Source organism: Oncorhynchus nerka, linkage group LG22, assembly GCF_034236695.1.
Source record: "Oncorhynchus nerka isolate Pitt River linkage group LG22, Oner_Uvic_2.0, whole genome shotgun sequence".
NCBI lineage: Eukaryota > Metazoa > Chordata > Actinopteri > Salmoniformes > Salmonidae > Oncorhynchus > Oncorhynchus nerka.
Window position 1 is genome coordinate 4,895,574 of NC_088417.1, and position 18,242 is coordinate 4,913,815.

General features: G+C 48.3%; 1 protein-coding gene across 1 annotated transcript in view; it reads right to left on the reverse strand.

Annotated features, from left to right (window-relative positions):
- Positions 1–733: 733 nt before the first annotated feature.
- The window catches only part of LOC115122876 (retinol dehydrogenase 10-A-like), a 22,485-nt gene continuing 4,976 nt past the window's right edge, over positions 734–18,242 (reverse strand). Inside the window, exons 3-6 of the mRNA XM_065006871.1 lie at positions 10,201–10,299; positions 7,849–7,994; positions 4,623–4,754; positions 734–4,508 (exon numbers count right to left, since the gene is read on the reverse strand). Of these exons, the coding sequence (XP_064862943.1) occupies positions 4,385–4,508; positions 4,623–4,754; positions 7,849–7,994; positions 10,201–10,299 (501 nt within the window). The 3' untranslated portion in view covers positions 734–4,384. The remainder of the gene's footprint in view (positions 4,509–4,622; positions 4,755–7,848; positions 7,995–10,200; positions 10,300–18,242) is intronic.

Consider the following 18,242-nt stretch of genomic DNA (forward strand, 5'->3'; position numbering starts at 1 on the left):
ATGATGTAATGTTATGTTATACCCTGAGGTAATGATGTAATGTTCTATTATACCCTGAGGTAATGATGTAATGTATAATTATTATCATTACCTGACACACTGTTTATTTAATAACATTTGACAATACTAACTTTTTTGTTTTTGTCAAAAGTTGCATTTACAGAGTGAATGGAATGGTGGAAGTGATGTCACAATGGAGCCTTTAGAATGTGGAAGAATCCAGACCGGTTTATAGTAACTAGAATAAATATGAAATATGTGGAAGATTTTAAATTGGGGAGTCTTGCTTGGAAAGCCACATTTAATTACGTTTTAGTTGTTGCCATATAGTAGTGTAGCTAACTACTGGAATTACACTCTACTTTTTATTCCCCAGACCAGCCTAATTCTCCCTTGAAACATAGTTTGTGTGTTTAATAGACTAAATTATACATTCTTGTTAACATATGACCCAAAGGGAGCTGCCATGTAATTTGCAGTGTATGACTTTTCAGATTTACAGATCATTTTAAGTAGTTTGGATGACGCTATGTCGGCGAAGCTCTTTTAAATACAATGTCCCTGCACTTGCCGAGACCACCAACACTGGGTACGTCGGCTCAATCAAAAAACGAACTTTAAATATAAAGTGTGAATCTACCGTTGATTGGGATTGAATCCCGGTCTAAATCATACTAAGAAATCAGTTCGAGCTTAGATTAAAAATGAGCCATAAGGAAACGCACACACCACATTATAATCTAAAATCACTTTATTTATTTAAGTTAGGTACAGACACTAAACATAGGAACCACATGTGCTCGACTAAAGAGCAGTCTTTTCAAAAAAGAATTACAACAACAAAAACAAAAAGAAAAGAGGATTTTATGTCATACTGTCAACGAATGGCAAATGAAGAGGTAGAGTATTTATAGACTCATTATCGTAGCTGGAGGAATGAGGCCTATAGGAATGTAGTTGTGTTCTTCCCTAAAATAGATCAAATATATATAACCAAATATCAAATACAGGGGAGACTAAGGTTGCAAATGTACAGTACATTTCCCCAAATTCCCAGAAATCCTGGTTGGAGGATTTCCTGTTTTTTCCTCCACATCTTGATTCCTGAAACCTTTTTAACCAAGATTTCTAGACAAATCAGGGATGGATTTTTTTTTTAGGAAAGTTACCAGAAATGTGCAACCCTAGTGAAAAATAATTTCCATGGAGGGAATTGTGGGTAATGTAGTACTGTACTCAAAACAACTCAACCAACGTTTACATTTTCAGCTTCACTGGACACAAGTAGTGGAGGACGATAGAGAGAGGGAGAGAGACAGAGAGAGAGAGGGAGAGAGGGAGGGAGAGAGAGAGAGACTCATGAATGTAGTGGAGGACGAGAGAGAGAGAGAGAGACTAATGAATGTAGTGGAGGACGATAGAGAGAGAGAGAGAGAGAGACTAATGAATGTAGTGGAGGACGATAGAGAGAGAGAGAGAGAGAGAGACTAATGAATGTAGTGGAGGACGATAGAGAGAGAGAGAGAGAGACTAATGAATGTAGTGGAGGACGATAGAGAGAGAGAGAGAGAGACTAATGAATGTAGTGGAGGACGATAGAGAGAGAGAGAGAGAGAGAGAGACTAATGAATGTAGTGGAGGACGATAGAGAGAGAGACTAATGAATGTAGTGGAGGACGATAGAGAGAGAGAGAGAGACTAATGAATGTAGTGGAGGACGATAGAGAGAGAGAGAGAGAGAGAGAGAGAGAGAGAGAGAGACTAATGAATGTAGTGGAGGACGATAGAGAGAGAGACTAATGAATGTAGTGGAGGACGATAGAGAGAGAGAGAGAGAGACTAATGAATGTAGTGGAGGACGAGAGAGAGAGAGAGAGAGACTAATGAATGTAGTGGAGGACGATAGAGAGAGAGACTAATGAATGTAGTGGAGGACGATAGAGAGAGAGAGAGAGAGAGAGAGAGAGAGACTAATGAATGTAGTGGAGGACGAGAGAGAGAGAGACTAATGAATGTAGTGGAGGACGATAGAGAGAGAGAGAGAGACTAATGAATGTAGTGGAGGACGAGAGAGAGAGAGAGAGAGAGAGAGAGACTAATGAATGTAGTGGAGGACGAGAGAGAGAGAGACTAATGAATGTAGTGGAGGACGAGAGAGGGGGAGAGACTAAGACGTGTTTTCACTAAGACGTGAGTTTCTAGATCAGCTAGCTACACAGTTCCTCCGCCCACAGATCCTTCACTGGGAGATAAAGGGCTGGTCATTGGTTGGATTGGAAGTATGTCTTATGGAGAAAATGCTAAAAAGGCAGTAGTCATCAGTATCAATCAATCAATACTCATATCAGAGTTCAGAAGGGTATTGAGCCTTCAGGCTGATTGACTCCGTCAGTTCAACCAGAGGAAATAGGGGCTGCAAAATTCCAGTACCTTTCAACAGGTTGAAGTTTGTCATGAATCTTGTTCTGGAGGCAGAACTGAGCCATTTCTGCTAGATGGGGTAAGGTTGGTGTTTTTCACCATGAATCTTGTTATGGAGGCAGATCTGCACAGTGGTCACTATCTGGCATAGCCACAAAAATCAGATTTGAACCCTAACTTCAAATTTAGACCAAAAAAGCACATTTGTTTTTATGAATGTAGCCAATTTTGACTTTGCAGCTGGCCCATCTAGCAGAAATGGCTCTGTTCTGCCTCAAGGACAAGACTCATCCCAATAAATGTCAACTTGATGGGAGAGCAATGTCAAAATGTGCTATATTGTAAAAATTCCTGTGGCAGATTCATTACATAAAAACATGTGATTCTTGTGAATCTTGTGAATTTTCCAACCAGGATTTCCGAAAAACACCTGGAAACTCAGAAAGGACGATATATGAAAACTGGCTTGGGGCGGCAGGGTAGTGTAGAGGTGGCAGGGTAGCCTAGTGGTTAGAGTATAGAGGTGGCAGGTAGCCTAGTGGTTAGAGTGTGGAGGTGGCAGGTAGCCTAGTGGTTAGAGTGTGGAGGTGGCAGGTAGCCTAGTGGTTAGAGAGTAGAGGTGGCAGGTAGCCTAGTGGTTAGAGTGTAGAGGTGGCAGGTAGCCTAGTGGTTAGAGTGTAGAGGTGGTAGGGTAGCCTAGTGGTTAGAGGAGGCAGGTAGCCTAGTGGTTAGAGGAGGCAGGCAGCCTAGTGGTTAGAGGGTAGAGGTGGTAGGGTAGCCTAGTGGTTAGAGTGTAGAGGCGGCAGGTAGCCTAGTGGTTAGTGTTGGATTAATAACCGGAAGGTTGCAAGTTCAAATCCCCGAGCTGACAAGGTACAAATCTGTCGTTCTGCCCCTGAACAGGCAGTTAACCCACTGTTCCTAGGCCGTCATTGAAAATAAGAATTTGTTCTTTAACTGACTTGCCTAGTTAAATAAAGGTAAAATACAATTTAAAAAACTTGGTTGAATTCCACATTACATCTGGACGTTCTGAAATGTGTCACCCGATTGGATAAGCCTCAGTTAAGGTCAGCCAATAGGCGAGCTAATATTCCAATATTCTGTACCACTATTCTAACAGGAGAGAAATTGAGTATTCAGCTGGAAAGATGAATAGAAATGATTTGCTGTTTTTGGATTTTCCATGGTGACAAAAAAAATTAAGAAGTGAAATACAATTTTTTTTTTGTTGTAAACTTAGGATAACGTTAAAATGTTGTAAACTTATAAAAAATAACATAAACATAAAATAACGTTTAAAATGAACGGGTTTGAAATAAACGGAATAATCAGAAAATCTTCAAGTGATCTGCGAAATTAAAATACATAAAGATGGCTAACAGTATGATTGGATAACCATTTGGAGCATCATGTTGTGATTGGTTAGACTGAGCCTCAGGGGGGGGGTTGCTGGGTAATATAATTCTGGAAATGCCACGTTGAACCGTAGTTTCGACAGAGACTTGGCCATATAGATAAAGTCAGTATTACAGTGCATGTCTACAAATTAAAACAGCTAAAAGTAACAAGATTGTACTGTACAGTAACATACTGTATATTTTCCACCGAGACGCTACATAAAAAAAGCTGGTGACTACATGATGTAAATAGTTAATTACTGAATAGCTTTAAAAAATAAAAAGTATCATATGATAAAATAACAATTTTTTAAAAACTATTGACACAGTACATAGATGATCGGTTTGTTTAAAAACAACCGTCAGAAATAAATGTGTTTTTGAAATAAACGCTGTTTGTTTTTGTACACAGCTTGGCATCGTTCCAGAAGAACCATACGGTCAACCTTTTTGTATCCGCTCAATGAAACAGTCTAGATTCAGTCTTATTTCTCTTCATCCATGCTTCCTCAGTGGTCTATCCTGGTGCCTCCAGGCCATGTGCCTTCGCCCTGGTCCTCCCGTTAGATATCCTCCTTAGCCTCGTTGTTGTTCATCAGCTCCTTCCTCTGGGCCAGGAAGGGATACATACACTTATCAGCACCCAGGAACCTGTACATACAAACGATGGCCTCGAAGGGCAGGAAGCTGTAGAGAGGAGAGAAAACAGAGGTCAGAGGTCAGAGTTTATATCAACACATTGGAGAAAGGAGAGAGAGAGAGAGAGAGAGAATCAGTCCATTCGTAGAAAGAAGGACTGACCTTTTCATGATGTTGACCATATATACGATTCGAGGGGTGCAGATCATAGCCTGATCGGTGAGAATGGCCCTCATAGACTGTGTTACGCAGAACTCTGGCTTCAGGGGAGGCAGGAAAGGCTCAATCTCTTTCCTGTACAGATAGAAAGTGACCTTAAGTTAGAGACGAGGCGAACACAGACCGAGCAGAATACACACTCACACAGGGAACGATACCCAGGGTGGTATTCGGTGGCAACGAACAGTGTTAAGGTTGTAAACTTGACAACTTGACTTGACATGTCTGATCATTTCGATCTATACAAGCTCCTAGAGCAGGGCAGCAGAGACACAGCACACACACACACACGGGCAGACACGCACACACACACACACACACACACACACACGGGCAGACACGCACGCACACACACGCACACACACACACACACACACACGTCAGGTCATCTCCCTGTACAGTCCCAGTACACCAGGTCATCTCTCTGTACAGTCCCAGTACACCAGGTCATCTCTCTGTGCAGTCCCAGTACACCAGGTCATCTCCCTGTACAGTCCCAGTACACCAGGTCATCTCTCTGTGCAGTCCCAGTACACCAGGTCATCTCTCTGTACAGTCCCAGTACACCAGGTCATCTCTCTGTACAGTCCCAGTACACCAGGTCATCTCTCTGTACAGTCCCAGTACACCAGGTCATCTCTCTGTACAGTCCCAGTACACCAGGTCATCTCTCTGTACAGTCCCAGTACACCAGGTCATCTCTCTGTGCAGTCCCAGTACACCAGGTCATCTCCCTGTACAGTCCCAGTACACCAGGTCATCTCTCTGTGCAGTCCCAGTACACCAGGTCATCTCTCTGTACAGTCCCAGTACACCAGGTCATCTCTCTGTACAGTCCCAGTACACCAGGTCATCTCTCTGTACAGTCCCAGTACACCAGGTCATCTCTCTGTACAGTCCCAGTACACCAGGTCATCTCTCTGTACAGTCCCAGTACACCAGGTCATCTCTCTGTACAGTCCCAGTACACCAGGTCATCTCCCTGTACAGTCCCAGTACACCAGGTCATCTCCCTGTACAGTCCCAGTACACCAGGTCATCTCTCTGTACAGTCCCAGTACACCAGGTCATCTCTCTGTACAGTCCCAGTACACCAGGTCATCTCTCTGTACAGTCCCAGTACACCAGGTCATCTCCCTGTACAGTCCCAGTACACCAGGTCATCTCTCTGTACAGTCCCAGTACACCAGGTCATCTCTCTGTACAGTCCCAGTACACCAGGTCATCTCTCTCCCTGTACAGTCCCAGTACACCAGGTCATCTCTCTCCCTGTACAGTCCCAGTACACCAGGTCATCTCTCTCCCTGTACAGTCCCAGTACACCAGGTCATCTCTCTCTCTGTACAGTCCCAGTACACCAGGTCATCTCTCTGTACAGTCCCAGTACACCAGGTCATCTCTCTCTCTGTACAGTCCCAGTACACCAGGTCATCTCTCTCCCTGTACAGTCCCAGTACACCAGGTCATCTCTCTGTACAGTCCCAGTACACCAGGTCATCTCTCTCCCTGTACAGTCCCAGTACACCAGGTCATCTCTCTCCCTGTACAGTCCCAGTACACCAGGTCATCTCTCTCCCTGTACAGTCCCAGTACACCAGGTCATCTCTCTCCCTGTACAGTCCCAGTACACCAGGTCATCTCTCTCCCTGTACAGTCCCAGTACACCAGGTCATCTCTCTGTACAGTCCCAGTACACCAGGTCATCTCTCTCTCTGTACAGTCCCAGTACACCAGGTCATCTCTCTCCCTGTGCAGTCCCAGTACACCAGGTCATCTCTCTGTACAGTCCCAGTACACCAGGTCATCTCTCTCCCTGTACAGTCCCAGTACACCAGGTCATCTCTCTCCCTGTACAGTCCCAGTACACCAGGTCATCTCTCTCCCTGTACAGTCCCAGTACACCAGGTCATCTCTCTCCCTGTACAGTCCCAGTACACCAGGTCATCTCTCTCCCTGTACAGTCCCAGTACACCAGGTCATCTCTCCCTGTACAGTCCCAGTACACCAGGTCATCTCTCTCCCTGTACAGTCCCAGTACACCAGGTCATCTCTCTGTACAGTCCCAGTACACCAGGTCATCTCTCTCCCTGTACAGTCCCAGTACACCAGGTCATCTCTCTCCCTGTACAGTCCCAGTACACCAGGTCATCTCTCTCCCTGTGCAGTCCCAGTACACCAGGTCATCTCTCTCCCTGTACAGTCCCAGTACACCAGGTCATCTCTCTCCCTGTACAGTCCCAGTACACCAGGTCATCTCTCTCCCTGTACAGTCCCAGTACACCAGGTCATCTCTCTCCCTGTACAGTCCCAGTACACCAGGTCATCTCTCTCCCTGTACAGTCCCAGTACACCAGGTCATCTCTCTCCCTGTACAGTCCCAGTACACCAGGTCATCTCTCTCTCTGTACAGTCCCAGTACACCAGGTCATCTCTCTCTCTGTACAGTCCCAGTACACCAGGTCATCTCTCTCCCTGTACAGTCCCAGTACACCAGGTCATCTCTCTCCCTGTACAGTCCCAGTACACCAGGTCATCTCTCTCCTGTACAGTCCCAGTACACCAGGTCATCTCTCTCCCTGTGCAGTCCCAGTACACCAGGTCATCTCTCTCTGTACAGTCCCAGTACACCAGGTCATCTCTCTCCCTGTACAGTCCCAGTACACCAGGTCATCTCTCTCTCTGTACAGTCCCAGTACACCAGGTCATCTCTCTCCCTGTACAGTCCCAGTACACCAGGTCATCTCTCTCTCTGTACAGTCCCAGTACACCAGGTCATCTCTCTCTCTGTACAGTCCCAGTACACCAGGTCATCTCTCTCCCTGTACAGTCCCAGTACACCAGGTCATCTCTCTCCCTGTACAGTCCCAGTACACCAGGTCATCTCTCTCCCTGTACAGTCCCAGTACACCAGGTCATCTCTCTCCCTGTCCTGTCCCAGTACACCAGGTCATCTCTCTGTACAGTCCCAGTACACCAGGTCATCTCCCTGTCATGTCCCATTACACCAGGTCATCTCTCTCCCTGTACAGTCCCAGTACACCAGGTCTGTCTGTCTGATTGGTTGATGGATGTAAAACATAATGGCTCACGTCTGTCTGTCTGATTGGTTGATGGATGTAAAACATAATGGCTCACGTCGGTCTGTCTGATTGGTTGATTGATGACTCACCTGATCCTGCAGCCTTTGAACATGCCCGTCTCCACCAGGTAGGGACACACCAGCGTCATCTTAATGCCGTCCTTATCCGAAGCCTTGATCTCGTGGCTCAGCGACTCGTGGAAGCCGATGGCCCCGAACTTACTGGCGCAGTAATCCTATAGGGGGTCATGAGAGGAAAATGTGTTAAATCCTGTGTAGCGATCACACTGGAGTAAAGACACAACCGTAGAGTTACACTGGAATAGAACAGGCGTCACCGTTTTAGGTCAATGGCGCCATAATGAGTGGACTGGCGGCCATTCTGACTATCCATATGGGTTTACTAGTCCAATAGCCAAGTTCAGAGGTTCCAAGTCCGTTGTATTTCATTCTCTCTCTATGGACACAACGGGTACCCCGTTTAAGACCCCTGGAGCTCTATGGACACAACGGGTACCCCGTTTAAAACCCCTGGAGCTCTATGGACACAACGGGTACCCCGTTTAAAACCCCTGGAGCTCTATGGACACAACGGGTACCCCGTTTAAAACCCCTGGAGCGACAGCTTGGCTGCAAGTGGTTGTCTGGCTAGGTTCTTCCCATTGGGCCTAAACTGGTTGAATCAACGTTGTCTCCACGTCATCCCCCCCAAACAAAAACAAAATCTGACTTTGGAAAAAAACACACAAAAAAAACACATTATTTAAAATAAATAAAAATTGACCCAACTTTTGAACCTAAATCCAATAACATTTCAGGTTAGTTTCACGTTAGACATTGAACTGACGTCTGTACCCAGTGGGTTATATCTCCACAGGTCCCTCTGCTTTTAAACAGAGTGTATTTAACACCTGACCGCACTGCAGTAATGACAGAACATCATCACCGGCTCCCTCGCAGGCTGGGTTCTACTTCCTGTTAGCTACACAGATACGTCCCAAAGGGCGCCCTAGTCCCTATATAGTGCACTACTTTTGATCAGAAACCTATTGGGACTCCCTATGGGGCCCTAGTCAAAAGTAGTGCACTATATAGGAAATATAATGGCATTTGAAAACACACCACAAAAACACTCCCCACTCCTCCAAATCTCTACAGTCCTCCCTTTTACAGTTTATTTAGCATTCTGTCGCCCTTCATCAGACAGACCAGTGTTGGGTAGAGTCATGGGAGGGAGGGAGGGAGGGAGGGAGGGAGGGAGGGAGGGAGGGAGGGAGGGTACGGGCCCTGCAGGCGCTGGGCTGGGAAGGTTTGATGTGGTTCACCCAGGAACTAATCTTTAAAAAAAATAAAACCCCAGCTTGGGCCAACACAGATGCATTGTGGAGAAACAGAGAGAGGATAAGGGTGATGTGACTGTGCCCACGTGACAATCCTAAATAAATACTCTCTCCTGCCACAAACAAAATCACATTCAAGACATTTATAGGAAGTATAATAGGGTAGCAAGAACCTGGACTGTGTTCCAGTCCCTTTGTAGAACAAATAAATCAATAAGAATGAGTGCCAGCCCACACATTAAAGAGGAAGTCCATGTGTTCCAGTCCCTTTGTAGAACAAATAAATCAATAAGAATGAGTGCCAGCCCACACATTAAAGAGGAAGTCCATGTGTTCTAGAATATTAAAAAGCATTCTAGAAGGCTTCTCTGGAACACACAACAGAGAGTGACAGCTACAGCCACTCTTCTTATTGTCCCCGGGACAAATGACCACAGAAAATCCTTTTAACGCTGACAGATAACACACAAAAAGAAAACGGTGAGGGGCCTGGACGAAAGAGGACCGGAAAAAAAAAAATCTTTATTTTTTTTTTAAAAGCGAAAACAAAATCACCTCCATTTACAGTGAATCGCCGTGATTACTGAGAGAGCTGTGATGGTTTCACAAAGAGCCTGATGAAGATGTCTCTCTCCCGCAGAGACCTGTCAGCCTGTTCTTCCCTCAGAGCCAAGGGCCCTTCACACCCCCCCAGCTACAGACAGAGGCCCCTGTAACAGGCCCCCCAGACCCCCCCCAGCTACAGACAGAGGGCCCCATAACAGGCCCCCCAGACCCCCCCCAGGGGGCTCATCTGTTACTTTATTTTCCGGAGTTGGGGGGGGGGGATGCTACGAGAAAGACAAATCTCCTTGTGTGAGTGTGTGTGTGTGTGTGTGTGTGTGTGTGTGTGTGTGTGTGTGTGTGTGTGTGTGTGTGTGTGTGTGTGTGTGTGTGTCAGCATTTGCGCATGTAAATTAATCTGCTCGCCAAACTGCGCCAGCTAGGAGTGTCCAAAGTGTGTGTGTTTTCCACCCGGGTCCCTGGTTGTGTAGACTAGAGCTGTAGATGGCACTACATAGTATAACTGCAGAGAGAGGCTCCATCACGAGTAGTAACTCACCTCCACACCAGCTGTGCTGAACAGCCCCAGAGAGCTGGCAACCGTCACAATGTGGCCGTGGTTCAGCTCCAACATCTTGGGAAGGAAGGCCTTGGTGGTCTGCATCGGGGAGAGGGGAGGGAGAGGAGGGAAGAGGGGAGTGGGGAAGGGGGGAGAGGGAGGAGGGAGGAGGGAGAGGGAAGAGGAGAGGGGGGAAAGAGGGAGAGGGGAGAGGGAGGAGGGAGAGGGGAAGGGAAGGTTAGTGTACTGTTGCAGTTTGTCTCTGTCAAAGCCTTTTGATCCTCTCGCTCTCTCCCTCTACCTCTCTCCCTCTACCTCTCTCCCTCTACCTCTCTCCCTCTACCTCTCTCCCTCTACCTCTACCTCTCTCCCTCTACCTCTCTCCCTCTACCTCTCTCCCTCTACCTCTCTCCCTCTACCTCTACCTCTCTCCCTCTACCTCTCTCCCTCTACCTCTCTCCCTCTACCTCTCTCCCTCTACCTCTCTCCCTCTACCTCTCTCCCTCTCCCTCTCTCCCTCTACCTCTCTCCTCTCTCCCTCTCCCTCTCTCCCTCTCCCTCTCTCCCTCTCCCTCTCTCCCTCTCCCTCTCTCCCTCTACCTCTCTCCCTCTACCTCTCTCCCTCTACCTCTCTCCCTCTACCTCTCTCCCTCTACCTCTCTCCCTCTCCCTCTCCCTCCCTCTCCCTCTCTCCTCTACCTCTCTCCCTCTACCTCTCTCCCTCTACCTCTCTCCCTCTACCTCTCTCCCTCTACCTCTCTCCCTCTCCCTCTCTCCCTCTACCCCCTCTCTCCCTCTACCTCTCTCCCTCTACCTCTCTCCCTCTACCTCTCTCCCTCTACCTCTCTCCCTCTCTCCCTCTCCCTCTCTCCCTCTCCCTCTCTCCCTCTACCTCTCTCCCTCTACCTCTCTCCCTCTACCTCTCTCCCTCTACCTCTCTCCCTCTACCTCTCTCCCTCTACCCTCTACCTCTCACTCTACCTCTCTCTCTACCTCTCTCCCTCTCTACCTCTCTCCCTCTACCTCTCTCCCTCTACCTCTCTCCCTCTACCTCTCTCCCTCTACCTCTCTCCCTCTACCTCTCACTCTACCTCTCACTCTACCTCTCTCCTCACTCTACCTCTCTCCCTCTACCTCTCTACCTCTCTACCTCTCTCCCTCTACCTCTCTCCCTCTACCTCTCTCCCTCTACCTCTCTCCCTCTCTCCCTCTACCTCTCTCCCTCTACCTCTCTCCCTCTACCTCTCTCCCTCTACCTCTCTCCCTCTACCTCTCTCACTCTACCTCTCACTCTACCTCTCACTCTACCTCTCACTCTACCTCTCTCCCTGTGGTGATCAGAGAAAGAGAGAGACTTTTTGAATTGACTTTCATGAAACAGGCAGAGCGATGTTACTAGAGCTGTAACTTAGTGAGTTAGTGGGTATTAACGGCTTCCCTGTGAATTTAATGTAGAAAGGAACAGATATTCAACGACAAGGAGAGAGACAGATCACACACCCACAGAGAGAGAGAGAGGCAGATCACACACCCACAGAGAGAGAGAGAGAGACAGATCACACACCCACAGAGAGAGAGAGAGACAGATCACACACCCACAGAGGAGAGAGAGACAGATCACACACCCACAGAGAGAGAGAGAGACAGATCACACACCCACAGAGGAGAGAGACAGACAGATCACACACCCACAGAGGAGAGAGAGACAGATCACACACCCACAGAGGAGAGAGAGACAGATCACACACCCACAGAGAAGAGAGACAGACAGATCACACACCCACAGAGAAGAGAGACAGACAGATCACACACCCACAGAGGAGAGAGAGACAGATCACACACCCACAGAGGAGAGAGACAGATCACACCCACAGAGGAGAGAGAGACAGATCACACACCCACAGAGGAGAGAGAGAGACAAGAGAAGAGAGATGGTTTACTGTACGAGTCTGTTCTTTTCCCACACAGATCCAGTACCCAACGCTGTGCCCAGCTTTAAAAACCTCGCTGACAGAACCAATCACAGCCCCCCCCCCCCCTGTTCACTCACCAAGGACCACAATGCAATTCAACCTCTGTCCACGCTCTGCAGTGGTCCGGGGGAACAATCCCCAGAGCGATGGGGGACAGAGAGAGGACAGACTCAGTAGGTACGGCAGCTAGTGCAACGACAGTCAGTGAGGTGCTGAGATGGGGAGTAGGGCGAAGTTGCCCCCTAGAAAGCTGATCTCAGGTCAGTTTTTTGAGACTTCCCTCTAACGTCTAAGGTTAGGATTTAAGGATTTAAACATGTAACACTAGAGGAGACTGGGAGGTCCTAGACTCAAATAGCATCCGGTTTCTTTCAGAGCCCAACAGGCCCTGCTCAACAGTAGTTGCACTATATATAGGGAGTAGGGTGCTATTTGGGATGCAATCCTAAGATTGAGTAGTAGTTGAGGTAGAACCATCGCCGTTTCCTCAGCAGGCCAGGCAAGGTAGGCCCAGACATGACTGGGCCTACCTGTCATCAGGACAGGTACATCAGACAGGACTTGGCCTACCTGTCATCAGGACAGGTGAATCAGACATGACTGGGCCTACCTGTCATCAGGACAGGACTGGGCCTACCTGTCATCAGGACAGGTACATCAGACATGACTGGGCCTACCTGTCATCAGGACAGGTACATCAGACAGGACTTGGCCTACCTGTCATCAGGACAGGTGAATCAGACATGACTGGGCCTACCTGTCATCAGGACAGGTGAATCAGACATGACTGGGCCTACCTGTCATCAGGACAGGTACATCAGACATGACTGGGAAACTAATATTGTAAAAGATCTGTCTTTCAAGGCCGAACTGTGAGGTCAGATATGTAAGTTAGACGAACGTGAAGTCGTCCTGAGTTGACCGTCATTGATAGTTCCAAGACGTGTGATTCTATATCTAGTTAAATGGTTAAATGGGCATGAAGGCAAACCTCCAGTGACCACTCTACGCCCAACCCCCCCCAGCCCTCCCACGATGCCCTGCTTCTCAGGAGTGTCGGCCGCGACCTCCATCGACCTCTGACACGAAACGTGTGAAAGCGACCAGGGGCTCATGTCTTACATCAGAGAGGTCCGTAATTGGGCCTCAACGCTCTCAGTTCCACTTAATTACCCAACAGAGCCACTCGGCCTCCCGGGCCCCTTAGCCCGCTGCCTGCCTCTAATTGCTACATACCTCGAAGACAATCTTGCCCACACAAAGCTGCTCGCAGCCGGGGTTGTCAGAGTGCATTAGTGCTAGCGTCTGACCAACAGGAATATGAACAAATGTTAGAGAAAGGGCAGATGGTGATTTAATTAGAAGGACCAACCTTAACCGGAGGCTGGAGACAGAACCACAATGTCCTTGGTATAAAAATAAATTTAAAAACACCCATAAGGACATTGCTGTATTAATTGGAGGAAGTGGAGGGTTTTGTGTCGTCATAGCGACAGAAGCGGATTCTTGAAGAGGTTGCGAGTGGAAGAAGCACACGGTCAGGTGTTGTGTCTGTACGGTGTGGGGCATTATGGGATGTGCATTATTACAACGGGCATCCAAAAAAAGGGCATCATCCTTCATTTGCTTCATTATGACATCATTCATGCATAGAAGACTCAGAAAACCCTTAGTAGGACCATAGTCCATTCTCTTTCCCGGAAACTCCACGACAAAAACCTCACGGCAACTTCCCTTCCAGCACAGACCCCTGAATAGGAGAGCAGTACTCTTCCTGAATAGGACAGCAGTACTCTTCCTGAATAGGACAGCAGTACTCTTCCTGAATAGGACAGCAGTACTCTTCCTGAATAGGACAGCAGTACTCTTCCCTTCCTGAATAGGAGAGCAGTACTCTTCCCTTCCTGAATAGGAGAGCAGTACTCTTCCCTTCCTGAATAGGAGAGCAGTACTCTTCCCTTCCTGAATAGGAGAGCAGTACTCTTCCCTTCCTGAATAGGACAGTGTTAGCCCAGCGTAGCCCAGCCCAGCCTAGCCTAGCCTAGCCCAGCCCAGCCCAGCCTAGCCAGCGTAGCCCAGCCCAGCCTAGCCAGTGTAGCGTAGCCCAGCCCATCCCAGCCAGCCAGCCAGCCTACAGGTGCCCTGGGCCCAAGGGGGCTCATATAAAACCAGTCAAGTATGAACCTTCTGCCTGGCTGCCTCCTTTCTCTGGGCCGGGCAGGAATGCAGGGAGGGGGGACTTGGCTCCTGCCACTTGGCATCACGTCAAGCCCATTATCCTTAGACAATAAACCAATTGTCACATTAAGTGGTTCAGACAGCAGCTGGCCATTAGCCTCTCGTCTAATCTAGCCTGGAGGAAGTGACGACCTTCCTTTTCCTGTCGCGCTCCTTTTGGTTTCCCACCATGCCATTCTCCACGGAGCGTCCCACGACATGGGTACTGAGATAGGAGGGACACTGCATCACACACACACACACTGAATACCCTGATTAAGATCCTGTCAGTGATATCTATAGTATATATATATAGTACAGTGATATCTATAGTATATATATATATATATAGTACAGTGATATCTATAGTTATTTTTCACTACTTAAACTTCATTCACAAGAAGAATGAATCAAGGCAGAAAACTCTGTACCTCCTCTCTGGACTCCAGCCAGAACATTCCATATCCACTTACTCTGTCTGTCTGTGTGTGTGTGTGTGTGTGTGTGTGTGTGTGTGTGTGTGTGTGTGTGTGTGTGTGTGTGTGTGTGTGTGTGTGTGTGTGTGTGTGTGTGTGTGTGTGTGTGTTCGTGTGTGTTCGTGTGTGTTCGTGTGTGTCCATCTACTCCCATTTTCTTAACACTACCAGGCCAGCTGTTGAGTTATCAGGCATCATCAAGTCAATAAAGGAGTACACCCCCCCCACCCCTCCTCCTCCTCTCCCTTCAACACAGGAAAGTGAAAGCGCCAGAGATCTGAGTCAGTGCCGGCTGATCCGTGACCGAATGGTCAGAGCTGGACCCGGTGACTCCCATCCTGGGCCGGGTCCTCTGAATCAGGCCTTGGGGGATAACGGGAGCCACCAGGGGCCCAAGGAGGAGAGCACTGCGTGTTAACAGTCTGGCAGACTCATGCTTAGATAACCCACCCACTTCCTGCTCGCGTCACTATCGGCGCTGCATTCCCACAACACACGCAGGCAAACCCTCAGACACACGTTAAAGAAATAGCCTCTCCTTCTCCCATCTGGCCCCTTAGTCTCCCTCTACAGTTTCTACACTCTCCTTCTCCCATCTGGCCCCTTAGTCTCCCTCTACAGTTTCTACACTCTCCTTCTCCCATCTGGCCCCTTAGTCTCCCTCTACAGTTTCTACACTCTCCTTCTCCCATCTGGCCCCTTAGTCTCCCTCTACAGTTTCAGGAGACGGGAGGGGAGGAAGAGACGGGAGGGGAGGAAGAGACGGGAGGGGAGGAAGAGACGGGAGGGGAGGAAGAGACGGGAGGGTAGGAAGAGACGGGAGGGTAGGAAGAGATGGGAGGGGAGGAAGAGATGAGATGGGAGGAGAGGAAGAGATGGGAGGGGAGGAAGAGATGGGAGGGGAGGAAGAGATGGGAGGAGACGGAAGGGGAGGAAGAGATGGGAGGGGAGGAGATGGGAGGGGAGGAAGAGATGGGAAGGGAGGAGACGGGAGGGGAGGAAGAGATGGGAAGGGAGGAGACGGGAGGGGAGGAAGAGATGGGAAGGGAGGAGACGGGAGGTCGGTGCTGGTTGAGAGGCCAGTGAGGGAGAGGAAGAGATGGGAGGGGAGGAAGAGATGGGAGGGGACGGGAGGGAGGAAGAGATGGGAGGGGAGGAAGAGATGGGAGGGGAGGAAGAGATGGGAGGGGAGGAAGAGATGGGAGGGGACGAGAGGGGAGGAAGAGATGGGAAGGGAGGAAGAGATGGGAGGGGAGGAAGAGATGGGAGGGGAGGAAGAGATGGGAGGGGACGGGAGGGGAGGAAGAGATGGGAAGGGAGGAGACGGGAGGTCGGTGCTGGTTGAGGCCAGTGAGGGAGAGGAAGACTTCAAACTTCACTCTCAGGGCCAGACTTGAGCGTCATTCAGAGTGCAAAGATGCAGAGATGTGATAGCTGTCACAAAGGAGAGGCCCAGACTATGTGCTTTAGGGGTAGCAGTTATCTGATAATCATTCACAACTGTTACCCTGGGTGGGCCAAGCTACTGCCAGCCTGCAGGATATTAGTTGGCTCAATAATAAGCAAAATGTCGTAGAAAGAAAATATACAGAATGGAGACTTCTGGAGAATTTCTTTATTATTTTCCTGTTCAGAAAACATCAAGTTAGAATAGACAACAGGCGGTTTATGGCCAAAGCAGAGAGAAGAGAAAGCAGAGAGGAGTAGTAAACTCCCACAATCCCTCTGTGAACTAAAACTGACACAACTGGAACACTTTCCCTGATTTTAATCTGCTATTTCTGGCAAACACTAGAAGAACCACTGAGTTTAAAGTTTTAAAAGCAACAAACTAGTTTTAACGTCCTACTCGACTAATATATATATATATATAAATATATGACTACCCAGAAATCACATTAGTTGTTGTCTCGTGGTATGGATGACCCCATTATACCTGTACCCTACCAACACAACACACAGAATAATCTGTACCCTACCAACACAACACACAGGATAATCTGTACCCTACCAACACAGAATAATCTGTACCCTACCAACACAGGATAATCTGTACCCTACCAACACAGGATAATCTGTACCCTACCAACACAACACACAGGATAATCTGTACCCTACCAACACAGGATAATCTGTACCCTACCAACACAGGATAATCTGTACCCTACCAACACAGAATAATCTGTACCCTACCAACACAGAATAATCTGTACCCTACCAACACAGGATAATCTGTACCCTACCAACACAGGATAATCTGTACCCTACCAACACAGAATAATCTGTACCCTACCAACCCAGGATAATCTGTACCCTACCAACACAGGATAATCTGTACCCTACAAACACAGGATAATCTGTACCCTACCAACACAGGATAATCTCCCTACATGCGGGTGGTCTACGGCAGCAGCGGTTTTGCACATGTTTGTGTAAGAGAGGAGCTCTGCGTCCCACGCGGGATCCTATCCCCTATGTAAGTGCACTACTTCTGACGAGAGCCTTACGGTACACCAGATAGAGAGCAGAGGGCCATTTGGGACTCAGCCGACAGGTTCCCAAGTTGGTCCAAAGCTCTATTCATCCAGCTGGCATCTTTAATGAACCACATCCTCCATTCTGACATACTGGTCTGTCCATATTCATTAGGCCCTGCTTTCATCTCCCCTCTCCCTCTCTCTTTCCACCCCCCCCCCTTCCTCCCTCCCTCTCCCCTCACTCCTCCCTCCCTCCCTCCCCTCCTCCCCTCCCGCTCTGCCCTCCCTCCCTCCCTCTGCACAGAACAAGAGAAAACAAAAGCAGGAGAAGCCTTAATGAGAATCTAGACTACTACACCACTGGATTCGAAAGGGCACCCTATTCCCTATTTTAGTGCACCCTATGTATAGAGAATAGGGTGCAATTTGAGACATAACCTAACGGTAACAGAGCTGAGGAGGAGTGGGGCTGGGGGGAGGCAGTCTATAACCTGTCTCCTACATGACCCAGGGAATCTTCACTAAGTTAATAGGTGGGTCATGGATAACCTGTCTCCTACATGACCCAGAGAATCTTCACTAAGTTAATAGGTGGGTCCTAGATAACCTGTCTCCTACATGACCCAGAGAATCTTCACTAAGTTAATAGGTGGGTCCTAGATAACCTGTCTCCTACATGACCCAGAGAATCTTCACTAAGTTAATAGGTGGGTCCTAGATAACCTGTCTCCTACATGACCCAGAGAATCTTCACTAAGTTAATAGGTGGGTCCTAGATAACCTGTCTCCTACATGACCCAGAGAATCTTCACTAAGTTAATAGGTGGGTCATGGATAACCTGTCTCCTACATGACCCAGAGAATCTTCACTAAGTTAATAGGTGGGTCCTAGATAACCT